We start from the raw sequence: 19,490 nt of genomic DNA, 5'->3' as shown, positions 1-19,490 counted from the left end.
GACTCAAAAATGGGGCCAACATCAGTCACCTCCTCTACATGGATGACATCAAGCTGTATGCCAAGACTGAGCGAGACATCGACTCACTGATCCACACCACCAGGATCTACAGCACAGACATTGGGATGTCATTCGGACTAGAGAAGTGTGGTCGGCTGATCACAAAGAGGGGGGAAGTGATCCGCACAGAAGGAGTCTCACTCCCACAAGGAACAATAGCAGACATTGAGGACAGTTACAAGTACCTAGGTATACCACAAGCAAATGGCAACCTCGATGAGGCCACAAGGAAAGGAGCCACAGCTAAATACCTCCAACGAATAAGGCAAGTCCTGAGAAGCCAGCTCAATGGCAAGAACACAATTTGTGCGATAAACAGCTATGCCCTGCCAGTAATCAGATACCCTGCTGGAATAATTAGCTGGCCAAAGGAGGAGATAAAAGCCACAGATATTAAGACTAGAAAGCTACTAACCATGCATGGAGGGTTCCATCCCAAATCCAGCACCCTGAGACTGTACACGAGCCGCAAGGAAGGAGGCAGAGGACTAGTGAGTGTGAGAACCACTGTCCAGGACGAAACAACTAAGATCCATAAATACATCAGGGACAAAGCCTCAACAGACAATGTGCTCAGTGAATGTCTCAGACAACAGGGAACGGAGGTTGAGGTGCCAGAGATACCATCATGGGAGGACAAACCCCTACATGGGATGTACCACCAGCAAATAACCCAAGTAGCTGATATCAGTAAATCCTACCAATGGCTGGAAAAAGCTGGACTCAAGGACAGCACAGAGGCCCTCATCCTGGCCGCCCAGGAACAGGCCCTAAACACCAGAGCAATAGAGGCCCAGATCTACCACACCAGACAAGACCCAAGGTGTAGGTTGTGCAAGGAAGCCCCTGAGACAGTCCAGCACATAACAGCAGGGTGCAAGATACTGGCAGGGAAAGCGTACATGAAACGACACAACCAAGTGGCAGGCATAGTGTACAGGAACATCTGTGCAGAATATGGACTGGAAACCCCGAGATCAAAGTGGGAAACGCCCCCAAAGGTGGTGGAGAACGCCAGAGCTAAGATCCTGTGGGACTTCCAGATCCAGACAGACAGAATGGTAATGGCGAACCAACCAGACATTGTCGTAGTGGATAAACATCAGAGGAAAGCCGTTGTGGTAGATGTAGCAATACCAAGTGATTGCAACATCAGGAAAAAGGAGCATGAGAAACTGGAGAAATACCAGGGCCTCAGGGAAGAACTGGAGAGGGCCTGGAAGGTGAAGACCACAGTGGTGCCTGTGGTCATCGGGGCCCTCGGGGCAGTAACCCCCAAACTGGAGCAGTGGCTACAACAGATCCCAGGAACAACATCAGACATCTCAGTCCAGAAATGTGCAGTCCTTGGCACAGCCAAGATACTGCGCAGAACCCTCAAGCTCCCAGGCCTCTGGTAGAGGACCCGAGCTCAGAGGATAAGAACCACCCGCGGTGGGTGAGAAGGAAATTTTTTTTTTAATATATATATATATAAAGTTTACTGTGATCAGATTGTAGTGACACTGATTCTAAGTCTAATTAGTTTTAATTTAGTGTTTTCTTCATATTAAATTTTTGACTAGTTCAAAAGTAAATATTTTTGAAATACGATTGTAACATGAAAGAATAAATTTATATGTACACTATAAGGGATTGGTCAATGTTATGTTGACCATTAAAACACCATTAAACTTTAACTTAACGTTAACACAATCAAAATGTGCACGATCCATAATTAATTGCTATATTATAAAGGTAATATAGGATTTCACATATTAATAGCATAAAACAGTATAATTCCCTGCAATAGGATGTGATTCAGTCTGATACAGCCTTATGAGATAGCAGTTTCATTTCCTGTTTTTTTTTTTTTGTTATTTTGCATCTGGGCATCCACAAACAACTGAAAATTCTTGGAATCATAACTTTCTAAGGTGCTTGAAATAGTTTTCATGTGTTTTGAGTGAACTTTCAGAGTTAAAGGGTTAACGTAGTCTGTGCAGAATTGCAGAATTAATCGAATCAATTGCAGTAAACCTTGGCTGCTACACAATATCCATCTTACACAACAAATCCCTATCCACACTCAGAAATATATGAAAAGATTAAGTTTCTTGACTTCTGTGGTGGAACTGTATCATATCTGCTTCACAGTCAAAGTTTTATTATTATTTTTCTTCTGGTTCATGTTTATACCATCATACACTGTGAGAACAGCACAGAAATCTCTTAAGCAATAACTCTTGTTGTCTTGTTTCTAAGCTAACGTTCCCAAAAACAGCTCCACCTCCACTGCAGCCCAGATTTATATAATAATTCAAATGGAAATAAGAACTCTATATTTTGTAATTCCCATTATAGGAAGACTGAGACCTTAGGTAGAAACATGAAGATATGCTTAGCAACATAATAAACTTCTGGTCTGCTGCTCTTTTCTTTTCCCCTGCTGGGTTTAATTTTTGACCTTTGCATATGCTGTTTACATCACGGAAAGTACTTATTAATATTTCAATACCCAGCTATGAGCTTGTGCAATGAGGAAGCATAAAATATCTATATATAGTTGATTTTACACATATTGTGATTTGATAAATATAGCGCAATATTATATATATATACACACTGCTGGCAGTTTTGTTCTGTAGATCTGAGACTTTTTCACTCTCAGTGACAATGACTATGTGTACGTACAGCAATGGTGTGTGTATGTGTGGCCAATGCACCTGGCTCTCTGCTGCCTATGCAGCTGCCTGCCAAGATCAGGATGGGCATTTAACCCCACAGCCTTGTTCAAGGCCTATAGGATAAATTAGAGCACTAATAATAGAAGAAGCTTCTAGGCTAAGGTAGGGGAGTTATGTTCCAGCTTGTGTGTGTTAATTATCTCTGCGTGTGCGTGCGTACGTAGGTGTGTGAATTTAGAACCTCATGCAGTTAAAACCACTGACAGTGGGAGTTTAATCTTTGCTTGTGAGACCTTGAAGAAATTGATTTTATTTGCATAACTCAAAGATGCTGAATTTATTTCCTTCATTAGAAAGCATTTATATGCTATTTACATAAATAAATTATTACAAATAATAGTGTTGTTTATAATTTATTATTTTGATGCTTTTAGATCCAGGATTTTTGGTCTCAGATCAGATGCTTATGCTTTCGTCTAAATATCTGTTGTTAATATCAGTGTCTTGTTTTGATCTAGGACACTTGTACTTAAGCACCTGGTATTGTTTTTGTTGTGTGTAAACTAATATTAATGAGTCACACAGGAACTGTCAGCTATGCTGTAGCATTTTGTTTACTTGTGTCCATATTTACAAGATCAATAATTACACAATAAGCCTCATAATGATTCTTTGCGAATATTTACATCCCTTTCAGCAGCTGAGTGGACAACAGTTTAAGCAAATGAAAGATCATGGATAAAATGGACTTCAGAGCATAACAGTAGTTTAAAAGTGACTGCTCTCAACTTTTTGAGTTTGTTGAGGTAATAAATCTCAGTAAATGGTATGAAAAAGTTGCTACATTGAGCAGAAAACTGACTCTAACAGAGTAGTTCAATGAGTCTCTCTGTAAATGCTCCTTAATAATTTCTGAGTGGAACCAACATCAAGAGTGTCCAGGACAGACAGAGAGACTTCATACCAAATGACTCATTCCAATAAGCTTCTAAGCTTTTTGGAACGAGCTTCCAATAAGCTCATAGATCAAGTGTCTGGAAAAAAAAATCAATGAATCTATGGCTTAAGATTAGGGTGATGGGAATGAGGACTTCCAACTTCAAAGAATTAGAGTTTATGACCAAAAACAAAACCACGTGTTCATCTGTTATTGTTTATTTATATTATTTGAAGTATAATTATTGATAAATTAACATATATCAAATAATAATATGTTAGAGAAACATACAAGCTGCCATCATGTGTTGTAGTTTCTTTTTCAGACAATTGTATAAAGGCATTTGTAGAACCCCCCTCAACCACTACCCCCCAAAAAAACAACAAAAACTTCAGGATGTCTTTTTAAATGACCAAGGTTTATAAATAACAACTAACAAATTATAGTCAGAACTGTGACTAAACTACTAACAGCTTACTCTCCTTATTGAGATTCTTGTTTCTCTCTGTCCATCAGAAACACAAAGTGGATCTGTTCTACAAGGTCCGACACGTTATGATGGAGCTGATTGACTTGAGGAGGCAGCTGCTTTCTGGTCACCTCACACAGGACCAGAGCAGAGACGTCAAGAGACACATCACTGTCAGACTCGACTGGGGCAACGAGTGAGAAAACATCTTTCATCCTTATGAAAAAACTTATTTTACTCACACTGATGTACATAAAACTTTTAAACTTTCAATGGATTTAAAGTCATGACTCATAACTGATCTTAAAATTGACTGAGAGTCAATTTTAAGATCAGAACCATTGAAAAAGTTTCCACAGTAGTTTTGATTTAAACTGGTAAACTTTCTCAGCACTTAAAGTCAGGAGATGAGTGTCTGCCCAGATCCCTGCATTGGGTAATAGAAGTGATTTTCAGAAGCTGATGACTGAAGCATATTACCAGTAGTTGGAAAGATTTATGAAGTCAGTGAAAGGCTGATGGAAAACAGATGGCATGGAATAAAACTCCTGTGTGCCTTCAAGTTGACTATATCATGAATTTGATTTAATTACTCTAGAGGTGCAGATTACTACAGAGAAAGAAAATGTTTGTGTTTTCGCATATTATTTCCTACTTCATCTTCTAAAAGTTGCATTCTTCTAAGTATATTCTGTTGGATTTGCATTTTTAGCTTCCACAAATTAATTTTTGACTTTATCTGTTCTTTAAACATGGTTGAAAAGATATGTAAATTCTGAAATGTTGAGACAAAAAAGTCTTGAACAAAAGAGTGATCTGGAAAACTTCAATCTAAAGACTTAAACAAGTCTTAACTTGTGAAAGTGCTTTGGTTGCTACATTTAGAAGAAAGAATTCAGATAAACTGCCAACAAACTAGTGGACCAAGTTACAATAACTCAGAAAAGAAAACATTTATTCAAGTCACTTCTGTTATAGCTGTAATATTTCTTTGCACAAACTGAGATCTCCTTATTGACAGTGATTTTCACACATCATTGCAAACAGGGCTCAATGAGCAAACCAAATACTTTTCGACCACACTTCCTCAAAAACATCTTAATGAGGGGGCTGCTTATCTTGTTGGGCAGATCAATGCTAATGCAGTTTACAGCTGGTGGGAACTCAGGAATAAAAGGAGCTACAGAAATGAAAGTTAATTCATTTCAAGGATATATTGATATTGTGATATTCGTATATCACAATACCAATATATTGATCACAATATCAAAGGTTGTTGTGAAGTCACCGTATGTTATCATACATCAGTCTTAACACATAATACCATAGGTTTAATATTGTCAGGATAAACATTAATATATGAGTTTGGTGACAAATTGAAGTATTCATGATTAATACAATTAGTCTAGAAAAGTTTTAATATCGGAATAAACTATTTGGAACTGAAACATTTGAGTGTTTGAGCTAAAATGTAAAGATTTATATATTAATTTTGTTTCCAATGAAAGAAAATTAGAAAGGCATATTCATTGTGCATAAATCTTAATAATACCATGTCCTAAAGTTTCAAGGCAACAAATTAGGTGCCTTTTCTCCCCATGTGGGTTTCAACTGCCACCCTATTCTTATCCTGAGAAACCATTTCACCAACCAAGACATTTATTCACCATTTCTTCTAAGTTTGGATCAACGTCTTTAATTTGCAATCAAGCAGGCTGAGTAATGATTTAGGAGTTATAAAACACAGGCAAAGATATTTTTTTGACAATGTTAGAAATGATGATGTTCAGGTGTGATTGCTTTGGAGGTTTGTGTATCTTGGTCTATATCTAAATCGTCTTCTATAACATTTAAAACTGAAATCTTTTCGTGCATTTTTTTGTCTTTTTTTCCCCAGACACTTGGGTTTGGACTTGGTCCCAAGGAAGGAGTTTGAGATGGTTGATGAAGACCAGATAAGTGTCTCAGATTTGTATAAAATGGTAAGACATTTGTCCAGGTCATTAAGTTGCTACTGTTAAAGTTGTTGCCTCACAACCCTTTCAGACACAATATCACACAAAGGGTGAGTTTATCCTACCATATAATCTTCCTATCATAGATTATATGGTAGGAAGACAGAAAAATGCTTCATCTGTGCCAAGACACTTGTTATTTAAATGAAGTCAAATAAAAAAAACACAGTTTGAAGACTGTGTGTAAAAAAGCAGCTCAAATATTAACCCAGCCAACAGACTACACTACACTGTTCCCCTTAAATATTAACCAACATACTTTTTTTCTGATCATTTGAACAGGCATAAATGCAGCCAGAGCAGCTGCAGATGGCTGCATTAGTTCATAGCTATGCATGGGCACTGTGGTTGATGCTGAGGTCATACATGAATAACAGATGTATGACCATATTTGTTGAAATTCTGTCACATCATATTGTCATAATTCCGTGTTACAAAACTTGTGGTTCCTTGTAAATGTTAGTTTGAAGGATCTGTCTACTCCATTCATATTTACTTCAAGCAACCAAATTGTATGAAGAGGCAGCAAGCTTTAATGAATTAACAACTGTCCCTGAAAATACAGGTGAAATGCAGATCTATATTGACTTGAATTCTTCTGGGTTTATTTTTCTATTTAAGAAAAAGAAAAGTTTAATTTCAATACAAGAAAAGTCTATAAATCATTTCACGGTACTTCCTAAATTGTTATTACCAAAGGTTTTTGGCATTCAGGGATGTCAAGTAAGGCTATTTGTTTTCAAAGGAATCAAATTCTTATTTTAGTTTGTTAGTTAAACTGAGACATGCACCTAAGACCAATATTTTGATATTACACTATTCAAGTACTAAAGATTTAAAAATATGTGTCCTGAATAAATAAAACTTATTTTTAAAAATAATATTTCTTAATGTCTGCTGTCTTATTACAAGCTTTGAACATGATTTTTTTTATAGGGAGGTCACGCTTCCAGTAAAATCCTAAAAACTTGATCAATAGTAATAAAAAACATCTTTCATCCTGACCATATGAAATCAAACATTTTTTTTTAATTTACATTTTTAAGTTAAAAAAACAAAAATAACCCAGGAAGGTTCAATTAGAAGGTTAAACCATTTGATTTAGCTGAAACACTAAATAATAATCTCCAGTGTTTTTATGCTGTGTCAGAATTATATTAATACTTTATTTACCACTTATCCATGTTGTGTTGATTTAACACCCAACTGTTCTTGTTGTCTCTGTTTTCTTGCATGCTGGTTTAGGGCATAGATTTGAAATATTTATTTGCAGAAGGAACACTAGACTGATATTAACCATTATTAATCAACCCAAGAAGTAAACATGGAGTTATTTTTTCTGTAAATGTCCTTTCTTCTGATTGATATTTGAAACAGTGAATCCATACAAATATTTGGTAATGCTCCAGTACACAGTTTATTTTACATTAAATGATTTGAACTTATTTCCTGTGGTATAACCGAATAAAATCCTGTTGTCTGCCGTCTGCCTATAAATCATCAACCTTTTGAAAAGTTAGGAATTGATATGACTATTTTTGTTGCTCAAAACCCTGTCTGTTCAATGTTTCTCTTTTTTTTTATTTGAAAACAAAACAAAAGTAATATTTAATCTAAAATGAAGGTAAACTTTTTTCTGGAAACAGTCAGATGTTATACTTAGTTACTAAAATACAGAACCAAACCAAGCCATTTCCCTTTTGTTTCAATTCATTGTGTTGCTTAAGTTTTCACAACCATCACCAGGCATAAATTGGCCTAAAATGAAGCAAGGATGTTAATGTGCAGACTGCAGCCATGTGCTGGTTGTTTCATCAGAGTCCTTCAGGTCACTTCAAAACTGCTGAACCGACGATCTGAACTAATGACTGTAAAATGACTCTCTGTATCCGTACCTGTACGGCCAGTTTTGTGGTTCTTTATGATTCTGTTCCCAAAAGCATCAGACTAAACGTTTTCAGCTATTAGTCAGGTGAACTGTGATGTATTTGGGAACATTTTCTAAATCAATGTTTTCTTATTATGAAGCTAAGGTTATCATTTCCAAACTACAGAAGTTGCTAAGCAATTCAAAATCTTTTATAATCATGTTTCTTTTCAAGGGCACACTGAGTCATGTTATAATGGTTAAAGTTAAGGATGTGTCTTATTTTTTTGTCATTTTTATGCTATCTGAACAAACTTTAGTTTGTAGTTAGAATATCTTTTTCCTCCTGACCTACCATTATGAAAAACCTATTACAAAATAACTGAAGCTAATTAAAGTTGATGTGACGGCGGTTTGAGACACATCCTTGAAGATTCCTGGTTTCTCAGAAAAACGTTAAGTTTTTGCTTAATTCAAAACAGCTCAACAGGGTTAAACAATCACCAATGCTTCTGTAATGCTTTTCTTCTGTTGCTTAGAGACTGAGCTGAAATTAAGAAACAGGGAAACTGAGGAGGACTAAACATATGAGGCTCATCCATGTGAAGTAACTCTGAGTTCGTTAGAGCAAAATGATTTTCGACGAATGCAGTGTATTTTTGCTCTCCGTCTGCAGATGTATTTAAGATGTTTTTTGCTCCCTGACTTTTGACTGGACCTCAGTCTCTGAATTATGCACTTCACAAATACAGTTTAAAAAAATACAGTTTCAGAACAAGAAAATGCCTTCATTTCAGGAATGCTTACCAGTTTATTCTTTGTTACCAACAAAAACTAGAGACATAAAATTGTAAAAACCTTTCTATGTTCATGTAACATTAAGCTGAAATCTTTTGGTTTCATGAGTAGAGAATCAGGCTTTTAAAACAGATAGCTGTTATTTAATGAAGTAAATACTCAATGGATACATCTGAATACCAGTTATTAATTCTTTATTATTTCCTTGATATTTTTATAAAACACATATAGAAGTGGTTAAATAAATAACTGGCATCCATTGAAAACGCAGTCCATATTAATGAAATAGGAGGTGTTTGTTCGTGCAGCTGTGCGATAAGCACCAATAAAATTGTATTTGTCTGTTATTAGTGTCAATCTTTAGTACACAACCCATTCTGATTCATTAAAACTTAGTTTTAGGATGAAACAAGCGAAAATGCTAGCAGTCTGGTTCTGGTTTCTCTCGGATTGGAATAATTGGAGCCATCTTGTCAGTGACGGCCCTTACTCCCATTCATCAAACAGCATTTGACTTATTGCTTCCTCTCTACTCAAAAAAAACCACTTGACAAATTAAGGAGACAAGTTGGAGTAATGAGTCTCTGAGGTATTAAAATATTTTCATCATCTGAGGGAGCGTCTGTAGAGCAGAGGGAAAAAAGGGAACTTAGGTTGGAAGGAGCAGAGATCACAAAAAGCAGCAAGTCAAAGAGATGAGGAGAAAATAAGCAGAGAAGAAAAATGTGAAGAAGAGAAAGTGAGAGGAGAATGGATTCAGAAAAAGAACCATGTTCAAATAAAATAAAATGAAAATCATAAAAGTGTGTGTGTGATATAGCAGAAGATTAAACTACACAAGTAGAATAAACCTGATGTTTTCTGTGTCTTTTACAGCATCTGTCCAGCAGACACAGCGTCCAGCAGAGCACCACACAGGTAATGTTTCCATTACTGTCTGTATGAAGTATGAAATCTTGCATGTCTGGCAATACTTCAGATTAAACAAAAACTAAATATTTTGTTTAGTACACATGAAGTTTTAAGGTAAAACTGAGGCTTCACATCATCACGTCATATTTACCCAACAGTTACACTATTGGGTAAATATTCAGATTATATAATCAGTTGCAAAGGACATTTTAAGTATTCTAAAACCTTTTCTCATGCATGAGCTTTTCAATTTTCACACTCTCATAAAAATCAGATATTACTAAATAAACTCCATACTAAACTCCATTTAGTAGGCCATAAAGTGGCTATTCAGAACATAAATGCATTATTTACCAAATACTGCAGTCCAACTTGTCCTTTATGGGTGATGATTCTGATCCCAAAGTTTTGTTTGTGTATAAAATCCCAAAAGCTTAGAAGCTCTACAGCGATGAGTTACCCCACTGTCAACTTTAGTTGTAAAATGTTACATTAAATGTGGTCACGGAAGTTAAGATTAACATCAGACAATCTAATCTTGATGCAGATCAATAGATTAATAAAGCTATGTCATAAATGATAAAATTATTTCAAAAACAGATTCAAGTTTTAAGAAACAGATACAATAGTTTAAAACTTTACTTAGATAAGCACCAGACGGAGCCCCAAAATATGAAATTGATCTTGACATAATAAAACAAATTGTCAATGTTTTATTTTTTTTCAGGGCGAGAATAGCCGGCAGAGACACGGAGAACCATGCAGGGTTCCGGTACCACACCACCTACTGGTCAATCTGAAGAGCTTCACCTACAACAGCATAGGAGAGGACACAGACATATTTTTCTCTCTCTATGATCTGAGGGAGGGAAAGACCATCAGGTATGAATACATTTTAATTATTTAAGTTTTATTTTGTTTTGTAGTTGTTTGTTGATTAGTAAATGAAAGATCACTCAAAATGACCCCCATGTCTTGGTTGTGTTTAAATACAGAAGTCTAAAAACACATGCCATTCAAATGATTGATTATCTAAGTAAGTCAGACTTTCACTTTTGAATTTTAATCATTTTTTAAATGTAAAAAACAAAGACAATATTTGAGATACAATGAACATTTCTCTTATGAACATATGGCTGTATTATAGTAATGCATTTATCAGACAATGGCATTAAGTGTCGTTTGTGACTGGAATAGATCAGATTGATCTGATTTTGAAATGGGAACTGACTGCAAAAAAACATGTTGATTATTTTTAATAAAGTTTCAAATTAGTTGAGTTTCTCAGGGAAGGACACATCCATCAGTTCTCCGTGAGGAAATCTGAACGGTTGTTCATGCATGAAATTGTTTCACTGATTTAACTTTAACCAAGCTCCATTTCCTTTACAGAGTTATTGCTGGTATTGCATGCATGAATGCGATTTGTGGGAAACTTGGTTAAAACCATTCAGCTCAGTGATGATAAGATGATGAAATTTTTACAGGAAGTTGTAATGTCTATTGATATTGCAAACTTTTGTGAGGCGATTATAAAATGGAGCTAACTGTTCGACAGTCAAATCATAAAGTGACAAATCATGGATGTGGGTGATAAAGCATGATGAAATTGCCGATAATACTTCATTGTAATTGAAAAGAGAACATTTCTACAGCCTTTAAATCCATAACTAAGATTTCTCATGACTACTCACACTACAGTTGCAATGATTCAAAGGAAGAACTGCTGACAGAAGCTGAAGAAGAAAGAAGATTGCCCAAGCCAAAATTTGTAAAAGATGAAGAAGCCTTGAAATCAGTCATGTTCACAAAGACAGGACGTCTCAAATGAAATAATTTAATCCAGAAAACCACACTGACAGCCATTATCCACAAAAGAAGAAAACATGGAAACGTGCTGAACTTTCCCAAACTCCAAAAGCACATCAACAATTCATCCAGGAGCTTTCAAAGAAACCCAGAACATGTCTAAACTACTGCAGGTCTCACTTGATTCAGTGAAAGTCATTGTTAATGATTCAGTAAGAAGAAACAAGAACAACACAAGAACCTGCCTTTTATTCTATTTTCCAAATATTATTTAGTAAAATTTTATTTAGTAAAATATTCTGTACATTGACAAGACAAAAGGTAGTTTTATACAGTGTGACATGACAATGGTGATAGTGTGATGGTCTGCTGCTTTTCTGCTGTAAGTCTTGAAAAACGTGTAATTGATGGAACCATGGCTTTCTCTCTTTACCAAAAAATCCCAAAGGAGAATGCCTGGCAATTACTTTGTAACCTTATGCTCCAGCATACTTAAGGCTATGCAGCAGGACAATAATCAAATGCACAACAGAGAAAACACTTCACATCTCTCGGTGGCCCACAAGCAAACAAAATGAAGGTTTTGGAGTCATCAAGTCAAAGTCCAGACTTAAATCCACATGACCTGAAACAGGCCCTCCACTGTCACTGGGTTAAAACTCTGGTGAAATTAAAATTGTGTCAACTAGTTGTTAGATTTATGGGACAATTACTTATTCTCATAGGGCAAGGTTTGTTTGGATAGCATTCTCCCTGATACATTATTTATTATATTGTTATTTTTGCATAGTACTTTTTATCTTGAATGTTAAAATTATGGAGACAAAAAGCAATAACAGAATAAATCTGGAAGCAAAAACTTTTTACAACACTAGGTGTTATAATCATTACCTCCATTGTTCCCTGCATTCACAGAATATTGTCCTTTTCTACCACTTTGCACTTTAGTGCTCTTTCCCATTATGCACCCCTCCCCGTCTCCTATCTCCTTAATAAAGTAGAACAAGTAATAGCAAGTGGCCACACAAAACTTGTTGTTAATAATATATGATCCCCCACCTCTCTCCTCCCTTCCTAATGAATGCCCATCAATTATACATTCTTAGAGAAAACACAATGCTAACAGAAGAATAATAGTTAACGTCAGTATAGAGGCTGATGTGGGTCAGCTGTGATGGTGTGACTGCGTGTGTGTGTGTGTGGGTGTGTGTGTGTGTGTGTGTGTGTGTGTGTGTGTGTGTGTGTGTGTGTGCGTGTGTGTGTGTGTGTTTGTTTGTTCTCCTGCAGAGAGGAGGATAACAGTCCATTAATGTAATAAATAGGGGCACAAGAAACGCTCTGTCATTTTATCTTCTTTTTGCTTCTTTAATTTCGCTCGTTACTGCAAACCAGCTAAGCGGTTCTGCCCTCTCATAACAAATGCACAGCTGAGCCCACAGATATTTTTGACCTTGAGGGCCTATTTTCTGTCTCTGTCATAATTCAGCATACAGGACACTAATAGCAGGACCTGATCCTCTGAGGTGCTCAGATGGGGGGTTCATGTCTGTCTTTCTCTCCAAAACATCCTAAAGCCATCAAACTCAACATTTCCACAAGGACTTTTTCCCTTCAAAGCAGTTCAACCTATAAAAGTATTTGTGCAACTAAACCTGTAATCACCATTCCTTTCTCTTTTTCACTTTCTGTAGTGTCCCTGTATAACAGTATAGATTCATGCAGTTTCATTTTTTGAATGGAAAGCTGTCAGATCAGTGCATTTATTTTGGTCAGTGTGACTGGGTTTCCTCATAATAACAGGAGCTCAAAAATGTTAGATTTTAATTTAAACAGTCTTTTTTTGAATTAAGTTTTATGGAATTTAAATATTTCCCAAAAACATGATGTAGAATGAGATTCTACATATTTACAGAGGGCACCTGAATATAAATGCATGCCACAAATTTTAGATTTTATTTATAGATTTTCTTGATAAATACAGCATAAGTGTTTTTGTCACGAGGTTCCTCTGCAGACATGGCATATTTAGTTCTGTTTGTGCATCTCTGTATATTGTGTATTGTGTGTGTTTGTGGGTGTGTGTGTGTGCATGCGTGTGTGAGTGGTGACTGAGCACAGTGAGAATTCATCTGATTTGGTGCATCCATGCATACTGTTGCGTGCTTTACTTTGTACATTTGAGTGAGTGTCTGTATATTCACACTTGATTTCTTCTGTGCTTGCATACATTAGATTCAATCAGGAATTGTTCTGAATGCACCTTGTTTTGTTGCATTTTTATGTTCAGCTCATCTCCGTTTTTCTATGTATGCGTGTCTGTCGCTGATTTCCTTGCACTATGCAGAACAAAACATGTTGAAGAGAGTGCCAGAAACAAATAACTTTAAACATGTATTTAGCAGCATCTTGTCTGGCTGTTACTTATTTTGGCTGAATATCATCTGCAGCATCCTTATCACAGTCACTTCCTGAATCAATAAAAATCCACCAACAACACAGGAGCAAAGATTGACTGTATCTCAGTCTTTCTTCACGCCTTATCACCTCCGAATTCCCACTTACCAACACACACACACAGCAGTCACACTCTCCTACTATTTATGAACAAAAACATATTTATTTTCTTTTGTTGTATTTGTTTGGGCTGCAATATCACTGGGGGATTGGAATAAATTGTTTCCGTTTAAAGGCGGCAACATAGCGTGTGTTGAGGGGGTTTGTTGGCCTTTGCAGGAAACTTTGAATTTCAACATTAACAGTAAGCTGAGAGTAGCTTGTTTATAATAGTATGTTTGTAAAAAAGAGTACATGAAGATTACTTCACAGCATTCAGATGTTATTTTTAGTAGGCTGGGAATATTGTGTTCATAGGGAAGTTTAGCTAAGGATAATCTACTGTACTATTTCCAATTTCAGATGGCTTATTTTACAACCTACTGTCTGCTGTGTTTCTTTGACTTCATTATGCTGTTTGTTTGCTATTGTTTTCTAACAAACCATAAAGGTAGACTCTTATAATTAGGTACATTTTGAAGGCATGTGGTTGCACTGATTTTTTGTTGTTGTTCTAATAAGCGTAAAAGAGACTAAATACAAATTTTAACTCAAACTTCTTTTTTTTTTTTTACTTACAAAATATGAAAAAAAACAGGATTTTTTTTTATGTCCTTCACATTATGTGAAGGACAATTACTTGCATTATGTTACTTCAATTATGTTCTACTACGTGTTGGTGCATCACTTAACTTCCCATTAAGCAAATGTTTAAAGTTTATGGTTGTAACTTAACTAAATGTGAAAAAGGCGTATGTATATTTTTGCAAGCCAGAGTAGTTCACTGTCAGATTGTAATTTTCTTCCGTATGAATGGCCAGCTTTGTCTCTTATTTATTTAAGATTTGTGTGTATTTACTTCTCAGTTGGAGTGAGCTCTGCTCAGGCAGAGCGTTTGGTTTTGTTTATAAAGATTATAGCTTGATTATGGACCTTCCTTCTGCCAAACAAAGACAACATTTGTGTTGACCTATTTCCTGAGCTCAGAGACCCAAATGCTAATACAAAAGACTTTTTGTGATCTACCAATAAATGTGAAGTTAGATCAAAACTGTCTCTGACATTAATGTGAGTTTAGTATAGTTCTTATTGCATTCATTTTATTTTTTTTCTCCTTCCCATAAAGTAACTGAAGTTTAAACAAGTAAAGTTTATAAGCAGTATGGCGACTGCATCTTCCATTTCACCAAAGTCTGCCTGTATAATAAATATAAAAGCTGATTTACAAAACCAAATGGGCAAAAAACTTTCTGACTATTAGTGTGCAAAGCTGGTAGAGACATTCCTCAAAAAGGCTTTATATCATTTATATAATTACAACATAACATGATTCTGGAAAATACTGGTTTAGGAAGGTACTGTACAAATGCATGCCACACTTATATTTTTGTTTTCTTAACCATTTAAAAATTACCTTCATATTTCTAACTAGTTGGTATTAGTCTAGCATATAAAATCTCACTGAAAGGCATTCAAGTTTGTATTGGAAAAATGGCTAAATTTGGAAAAGTTCTGTGAGTATGAAAACTTTAGTAGATAACTAACAGACGTATTGTCTAGACATTTCCAGAAAAGGTGACCACACTACAGAAACCAAAACAAATCCAGCTGAAGGAGCTCACATTAAAAAAGTGTATCTGTTTCTGCTCTGCTGCCCGATTGACCTTGCACTCTTCTTTCTGTTTTCATCTGGGATTATGAATAAGAGCCATAAAAAAGCATTCTTGTTTAATATTTATTAAGCTATGACAAAATTTCCTCTGTTCAGTGGTGATGCTTCAGTATGTCCCCTTAAGCTCCCTCTGCTCTGCCTTCAGGTAACCTGTCATGGGAGCACTAATCTCTCAAAGAGTGAACTGAAAAGTAAAATATCCATAATGTGCATTTCCACTTTTGCTAAATTTAGTTGTCAGACTGTGCTAAGTTACACACTAAGTTACATACTTTTAATAAATAAAATTGAAACGGTTTAAATGAAAATAAATAAACATGTAAATGAATTAATGAAAGCAGATAATATTTTGCTGATATGATTTACATCTAATTGAAAAAATGATGAATGTGATATTGACCAGGCTTCAGAATGAACTGTTTTTCCCTCACACCTTTGGTTTCCTCTCCTTCAGGACTGAGATCAGACATGCAGCAACATCCCTGCAGGTGTCTGAAAACCAGAGACTCAGAAACATTGAAGCTAAAACCTTTGATTGTGTTTTTCAGCGAGAAGTTCATGGTGAGATTAAACAAGAACGGAGGACCAAAGAATCCAGAGAAGGTGGACAAGCTGTGTGCACTGTTCACGGTAACCAGGACAAACATGCGTAAACATTTATTTTGTTGCCATTTCAAAGGCAAAATCTGAGAAACTAGCCGCGCATAATTAAAGTAAGGTTTTATTGACCCCTGTTGATGCATGGCAGCATCAGCCTAGAGACTTATTTGAAAAAAAAGGAAAGGGAAAAACAAGATAAAATAAATGTTTTTTTTTCTGTTATAGTATAAATTTATAAATAAAAACTGTAACATGGATTTAGTCAGTGTTAGAGGATTTAATTAGCACTGAATATTACAAAACTATTAAACTGCTGGAACAATTTTTGCTGTGTATTTTGACTGTTTACCTGCTAATTAATTTCAGTCAATCTGTGTAATTTTGTTGGTTTGAGCAGAAATGTAAAGCAATAAGACACTCAAATAAGAAACTCAAATACAAAGTAAAGCTTAGGGTCAATCAAAGGTCTCCTTTTTCATTAGTTTCTGTTCTATGCTGATTACTAATAATCCTGCTCAGTACAAGAGGAGTCATATGTTCAATTGTTTTAGACTAATTAGTATTTTTTTGACAGTGACTGTTTTGTTTTATTGTTTGCTGTTTTGGACTGCAGGATTTGAGCAACAAAGACATGAAGAGAGAACTCTACATCGTCTCACAAGTTATTCGGACAGGTCTGACCAATCTTACTAAGACTCTTACATTGCAGTGAAAACATATCTGTGAGTTGACATTTCTTCTATTTTAGTTATTTTATTTTACAAGTAAATTTTTCAGATCATCAAACAACTGACAGGCAAAAACAAATGAAATAAATACAAACTCAGTTTTCAAATGATTACTTCTTTCAATCAGTAAAGCTATTGAGAATCGATGACAAAGTCATTGACATCCATCTGTCTGGGAAGGACTACAGATCCATTTCATAGATTTTGAGGCTCCAGTAAACTACAATAAGAAATATTGAGAACATGGATCGGTGAATCGTCCATGGAGCGGTCAACCAACCAAAACTATTTTAAACATGAACAACTCACCCAAGAGATCAGAAAAGAACCCTGAACAATATCTAAAGTGCTGATGGCTTCGCTTGCATCAGGTAAGACCGGTGTTTATGATTCAGCACTAAGATAGAGACTTGGCATCATCCATCTCAGAGCACCAAGGCCAAAACCATTGCAAGCCAAAAGATGCACAAAAAACCCATCTCATATTTGTCATGAAACCTCTTCATAATCCCTATGATGTGTAGTTAAAATATTGTGTTGGGTGAAGGCACTGAAGTGGAACTCTCTGGAACATTGGAACATTAATTCCGTTCTTTTACCAAAGGAAAAAAAACGTTCTAAAACGTCCGACAATGTTCTAAAGCACCACAATAAGTCCACTTCTAAATGCTTAAAAGAAAACAAAAAGTTCCTCCAATATAAATGAAACTAATTCAGCAAAGAAGAGTGAGCCAAAAATCCTCTGCAATAATTGAAAAAAACTCATTGCCAGTTATCACAAACCCCTGGTGGCAGTTTTTGCTGCCAAGTAAAGAACAACCATTTATTACTTTTTCCTACAAGGTTAGGTTGATTTTTTTTTCTTTTGAGAAAACTGCTTATTGTATTTACCCAGGTTATTTTTTTGTGTGTTGTAAAAATGTATTTGATGACCTGAAAAAATGACATTTTACAAAGAAGTCTAAAATGAAAAAAATAAATTAATTAATCTGTAAAAAGAGCAAATACAGTATAAAGTCCCTTTGTGTATCTCAGAAGACCTTGTAAAGTACATCACAGTGTAGAGTTAAATATCAGTTACATGGAAAATATATAAACTATTGATCAAAATTTACTTTTGGATTTTTAAATATGTTGGTAATTATTTATGGACATTTAAATCTAACTTGATCACAATTTTTTCTTCCATGCAGTTCAGCAAAACTTTACACAGTTTAATCCTTTTCACAGGTCGCATGCTGCTGAACGACAGTAAGAAAGGGCCGCCACATGTTCAATATCGCAGACCGTACGGCTGCGCTGTTCTGGCCATGAGCGACGTGCTGCAGATCATCTCAGAACTCAAAGAGGAGAAAGACTTTGTTCTTAAAGTTTACACGTGAGTGGCTGCTCTCACATAGATGACTAGTTTCAAAGTATCACTTTAATGATTGAAGATCTGATTAAGATAAATTTGCACCATCGAACTGAGTCAAAGCATTAATCTAAATGTGTTGAGTGTGGAGCAGATCTGGAATGTGCATAAATCAGTCAAATAACCAGTGTTTTGTGATACAAGAACTTACACAATATTTAATTCTTGTATTACTTTTTTCATCTTTAGGTGTTTTATTTAAATCTGTCAGGAGGACACATTAAAAATAAATAAGAGTTGCTTTAATTTAACTGCGTGAATATTTTATGCACCTTTTCATCCTATTTCATCAGACTGCCTTTCTTGGTTCATGTCTAACAATACTTACAATGACAAACCCAAAGTAAACTTGAGCTGTTCTTATAGGAATGTTTGCTCATTTGCTTCCCTTGGCAGAAGCTATAACACACAGAAAAGTTACAAAAAAGTCACGAAAATGTAAATTATCTGATTCTACAAAGGCACCAGTCATGAGTGTGTGACAACAGTGACATTGCAAAAATGTCAGCCGTTCTTTACAAGTACTGACTGTGATGTGTCAACAATCTGTTGCATCCTGCCTGTTTGCTTAAATAAACTGATTTAATTACAGAAGCCAGGAAGATAGAGCACATAACACCAGTTTTGTGCTCCCTGTAGCTCAAAGAATAGATTTTAAAATACTGTTGTCAGTTTACAAATCACTGAATGGTTTAGCACCACAATACATCAAAGATCTGCTGTTGTTGTATCAACCTTCCAGACTCTCAGGTCTTCTGGTTCTGATCTGCTTTGCATCTCCAGAACCAGAACCAAGAGAGGAGAAACAGCTTTCAGCGTCTATGCACCAAAAATTTGGAACAATCTTCCAGAAAACTGTAAAACAGCAGAAACCCTGACTGCCTTTAAATCTCAATTAAAAACACACCTGTTTAGAATTGTATTTGAAACGTAATATGTAATATGTAAAAACACAAAAAAACTTTGTGTTTTTGTGTTTATGATGTAAAG

The 19,490-nt window shown here is 35.6% G+C and overlaps 1 protein-coding gene across 4 annotated transcripts in view; it reads left to right on the top strand.

Moving 5' to 3' along the window:
* The window catches only part of LOC129372756 (dedicator of cytokinesis protein 3-like), a 139,587-nt gene that overhangs the window by 92,641 nt on the left and 27,456 nt on the right, over positions 1-19,490 (top strand). For all 4 annotated transcript variants that reach the window (XM_055050244.1, XM_055050243.1, XM_055050241.1 and 1 more), the window contains exons 6-12: positions 4,180-4,328; positions 6,030-6,114; positions 9,689-9,730; positions 10,452-10,606; positions 16,307-16,388; positions 16,972-17,032; positions 18,317-18,464. In XM_055050244.1, coding sequence (XP_054906219.1) covers positions 4,180-4,328; positions 6,030-6,114; positions 9,689-9,730; positions 10,452-10,606; positions 16,307-16,388; positions 16,972-17,032; positions 18,317-18,464 — 722 coding nt within the window. The remainder of the gene's footprint in view (positions 1-4,179; positions 4,329-6,029; positions 6,115-9,688; positions 9,731-10,451; positions 10,607-16,306; positions 16,389-16,971; positions 17,033-18,316; positions 18,465-19,490) is intronic.

Source organism: Poeciliopsis prolifica, unplaced genomic scaffold, assembly GCF_027474105.1.
Source record: "Poeciliopsis prolifica strain line A6 unplaced genomic scaffold, Auburn_PproV2 SCAFFOLD030, whole genome shotgun sequence".
NCBI classification, from domain to species: Eukaryota; Metazoa; Chordata; class Actinopteri; order Cyprinodontiformes; family Poeciliidae; genus Poeciliopsis; species Poeciliopsis prolifica.
This window is presented reverse-complemented; position numbering and strand designations above follow the sequence as displayed.